The 3,916-nt window shown below is 46.1% G+C and overlaps 1 protein-coding gene across 1 annotated transcript in view; it reads right to left on the bottom strand.

Annotated features, from left to right (window-relative positions):
* The window catches only part of LOC308171167 (neuronal acetylcholine receptor subunit alpha-4-like), a gene marked incomplete at its 3' end in the record, with an annotated part of 5,959 nt that extends 3,481 nt beyond the window's left edge, over positions 1–2,478 (bottom strand). Inside the window, exons 1-3 of the mRNA XM_080546023.1 lie at positions 2,350–2,478; positions 1,571–1,615; positions 1,341–1,450 (exon numbers count right to left, since the gene is read on the bottom strand). Of these exons, the coding sequence (XP_080402149.1) occupies positions 1,341–1,450; positions 1,571–1,600 (140 nt within the window). The 5' untranslated portion in view covers positions 1,601–1,615; positions 2,350–2,478. The remainder of the gene's footprint in view (positions 1–1,340; positions 1,451–1,570; positions 1,616–2,349) is intronic.
* Positions 2,479–3,916: the final 1,438 nt, after the last annotated feature.

The raw sequence follows: 3,916 nt of genomic DNA on the forward strand, positions 1-3,916 counted from the left end.
CGGAAGGCCATAAAAATGAATATGCGCCCCCTGTCTAACGTTATATAATTAAATCTTATAAGGCTGATCTGTGCATGATAGTGCTGCATTTTGACATATTTCATGTCACATCTCCCCCCGTTGATGGTATATGACGCTATAGTCAGTCCCAATGGTCCAAAAGTCAAGTGCTTCGTAACACAGACGGGGTGAATTTTATGAATGAAAGTGAAAGTTCTGTCACAAAACGCTGTTACATATCCTCACACATTTTTAAGTGGGTATACGGAAATCCTTGGCCTTTCCTAGTGGGTATACGGCGTAGTCCTGCGTATCACGTAGACTACACCACTACACCACTCATCCATGCATTTGTTTCGAGTAGACTTGATTATTGTAATGGTCTACTAACAGGCCTATCTAAAGGAGCTGTTCGTAAATTGCAGCTCATCCAAAACGCCGCTGCTAGGGTCCTAACAAAAACAAAGAAATTTTAACACATTACACCAATCCTGAGATCCCTGCACTGGCTACCAGTCTCTCAGAGAATTGAATTCAAAATCCTCCTAATTACATACAAATCACAAAATGGTCTTGGACCAAAATACATATCAGATCTCCTCCCACCCTATATTCCCGCAAGGTCCCTAAGGTCAGCTGAGACAAATCAGCTAATAATTCCAAGAGTAAAAACAAAACACGGTGCAGCAGCTTTCAGTCACGCTGCTGCATGCTCCTGGAACAAACTCCCTGAAGAAATCAAACAGGCCCAAACCTTTAAAATATTTAAATCTAAGCTAAAAACCTTCATGTTTTGCACCAGTTATGATTAAACACAAACACTTCTATCAATGTCTTTTTTCCATTAACTATTGTCTTTTTAAATGTTTTATCTATTTACTTCTTATATTTGCTTTTATTCATTGTAATTTTTATTTTCTTATGCTCCTCTTGCTGTATTTTTAAATAATGCATGTAAAGCACTTTGAATTGCCCCTGTTGTATGAAATGTGCTATACAAATAAACTTGCCTTGCCTTGCCTTGCCTTGCCATGTACTGTACATTCAAGCTACAGGCACGTTTCGATTGGAGTGAGATTGTATGCAGATGGAGAGGTAGAGTATCTTAACTCCATGGTTAGTATGTGGATGGAATGTATATGTACAGCATTCTGTATTTAGGGTATTTGAATGGAGTTTATGTCTATTAGGGGAAGCTGGTTGAGGCATCAGCTACCTCCACCACACCAGCCTTCCCTGATATGTATATACTATCATGTATTTGAGGGTGGTGGGTAGCCTGGATGTTGGGGGCTATAGTGTATCAATAATGACACTTAGGGGTGAAAACCTAAACGTACTTGTTGTACAGAACGATGTCTGGTCTCCAGATGAGCTGTGAGGGGATCCTCATGGACGTGATGTTTTCATATTCTCTAGGGTTCCACCTCAGTTTGTAGTCGTACCACTCCTGAAAGAGCAGAACCAACAGTAACAGTATGGCAACAAACAGACACCTCAACACCAAATCGCTGCCCAAAAACTGCTGTTGTCGACAGTATCCATAATGATCCAATGGAGAGATACTCACTTGTTTCACCCAGACATTTGTGGTCATCATTTGATTTTTCTCGTCCTTGGAGAAAAAGAACAATGAGACAGATCTTTATTGCATTTTGTTATGATGAGGTAGGCTTCGAAAGTTGGTCTACTCTAATAAAGCATATTCATCATAATCAAGGTAGGACATAGGACACACATTATATATATTTTAAAATCATGTTATACAACAGTTAGTTCCGAAGTTATTTGATTGGAGAAGAGGCATGAGTGCCGATATACAGTATAACAGCCTGGGACTTTTAACTATGTATCACTCAGCTGAACAGGTGTTCTATTAAATTACCATTAATTAGACTACATTGTCTCATCCAACGGGGTGGAAATGCCAGCATTCTGAAGTTAATTATTTACCTTTGGTTATTATAGCGCCACCTATGGTCTAATTATGGTCATTCTTTCTGCCATAGTTACTGATGCTCTCTAGTTGTGGCATGCAAATTCATAGCATTTTTTGGTCAGGGACTTTTTGAGCTATTTGACCAAAGCGAGGAAAAGAATAATAATAAGAAGTAAACCACCAATAACAATACTGTTCCTTCCTACTACGTAGTCCTAATTCTTACTTCTTCTAGCATTACTAGCCCCTGGCCTTAGCATAGATTACTTTGTCTTGTGATGACTAGACGTTTCACTTACTTAGACAAATATATTTGTTGTAAGTTGCTTTGGATAAAGGCGTCTGTGTAAATGCCAAAAGCGTCAATGTAAATATCACAGGAGTGAAACCAATGGTTCATTGTCCCTCACCACGTCGATGAGCTGAGCGATGGACAGGCCGAAGCGTACACTGACCACGTCGGTGGTGTTAGCGACGGGCCGCGCTAGCTTGTTGTAGCGGCTGAAGAGAGTGTTCAACAGCCTGTCCTCCGCCTGAGCCCTGGCCCCGGGGTGGGAACACTCTGGAGGAGGGGAGGGGGGGAGGGGGGAGGGGGGAGAGGTGGGAGAGGGGAGGAGGGGGATTAGGGGAGGGGGGAGAGAGTGGGAGAGGGGAGAAGGGGGAGTAGGGGAGGGGGGAGAGGTGGGAGAGGGGAGGAGGGTAGAAGGGGGAGTAGGGGAGGGGGGAGAGGGGAGGAGGGTAGAAGGGGGAGGGGGGAGAGGTGGGAGAGGGGAGGAGGGTAGAAGGGGGAGGGGGGAGAGGTGGGAGAGGGGAGGAGGGTAGAAGGGGGAGGGGGGAGAGGTGGGAAAGGGGAGGAGGGTAGAAGGGGGAGTAGGGGAGGGGGGAGAGGGGAGGTGGGAGAGGGGAGGAGGGGGGAGAGGGGAGGAGGGTAGAAGGGGGAGTAGGGGAGGGGGAAGAGGGGAGGAGGGGGGAGAGGTGGGAGAGGGGAGGAGGGTAGAAGGGGGAGTAGGGGAGGGGGGAGAGGGGAGGTGGGAAAGGGGAGGAGGGGGGAGAGGTGGGAGAGGGGAGGAGGGTAGAAGGGGGAGGGGGGAGAGGTGGGAGAGGGGAGGAGGGTAGAAGGGGGAGTAGGGGAGGTGGGAGAGGGGAGGAGGGGGGAGAGGTGGGAGAGGGGAGGAGGGGAGAGGTGGGAGAGGGGAGAAGGGTAGAAGGGGGAGTAGGGGAGGGGGGAGATGGGAGGAGGGTAGACGGATGTTGTTTGGGATGAGTAGGATGATGAGGAGAATTAGGGGGAGAAACAAGGGGGAGGAAGAGAGACAGAGATACAGTCGGAAATGAGAGGAAGATGGAAGATGGAGGGATGTGAAGAGGGGAAGGAGAAAGGAGTGATTTTAGAGGGAGGGGGAAGAGGGAGAGAAGGAAGAAAAACAAACATTATTTTACATACAATTACACATCACACGTAAACATGATTCATTGTAAAGTGTATATGCACTTTAACCTGCTTTGATTGTTTTACTAACAACACAGTACACGCTTCATGGTTCAATCCCATTTTATGTCCACCATTGATCAACCTCCAACCATCCAATCTCCATCTGCTTCATATTCCTCTCTTACTCAAATATAATGGATCAGTACCAGCACAATGGAGCTCTTCATCTTTTGAGTTTGCATGCAGGGAGCATACACTACCTTCTCATCTATCCTTCTCTGGCCTTCGATGTAATCCCTGTGTTCTCTACTAGAGTAATCCCATCATGGTAATACCAAGATGCCTTTCCCGTCAGTAATATCTGTACATGAACTTGAATGACCTACAAAACGAAGTCATATAACCATAGCAGTGGAGACTGGTGGAGGTAGACATCGGAGGATGGGGCTCATTGAGATGCATGGAACGGAATAGGGAATGGTTCCTTATTCCATCCAATACATTACAATGAGCCCGTCCTCCGATGTCTACCTCCGCCAACCTCC

This window comes from Nansenia antarctica, assembly GCF_963989245.1.
Source record: "Nansenia antarctica genome assembly, chromosome: 15".
NCBI classification, from domain to species: Eukaryota; Metazoa; Chordata; class Actinopteri; order Argentiniformes; family Microstomatidae; genus Nansenia; species Nansenia antarctica.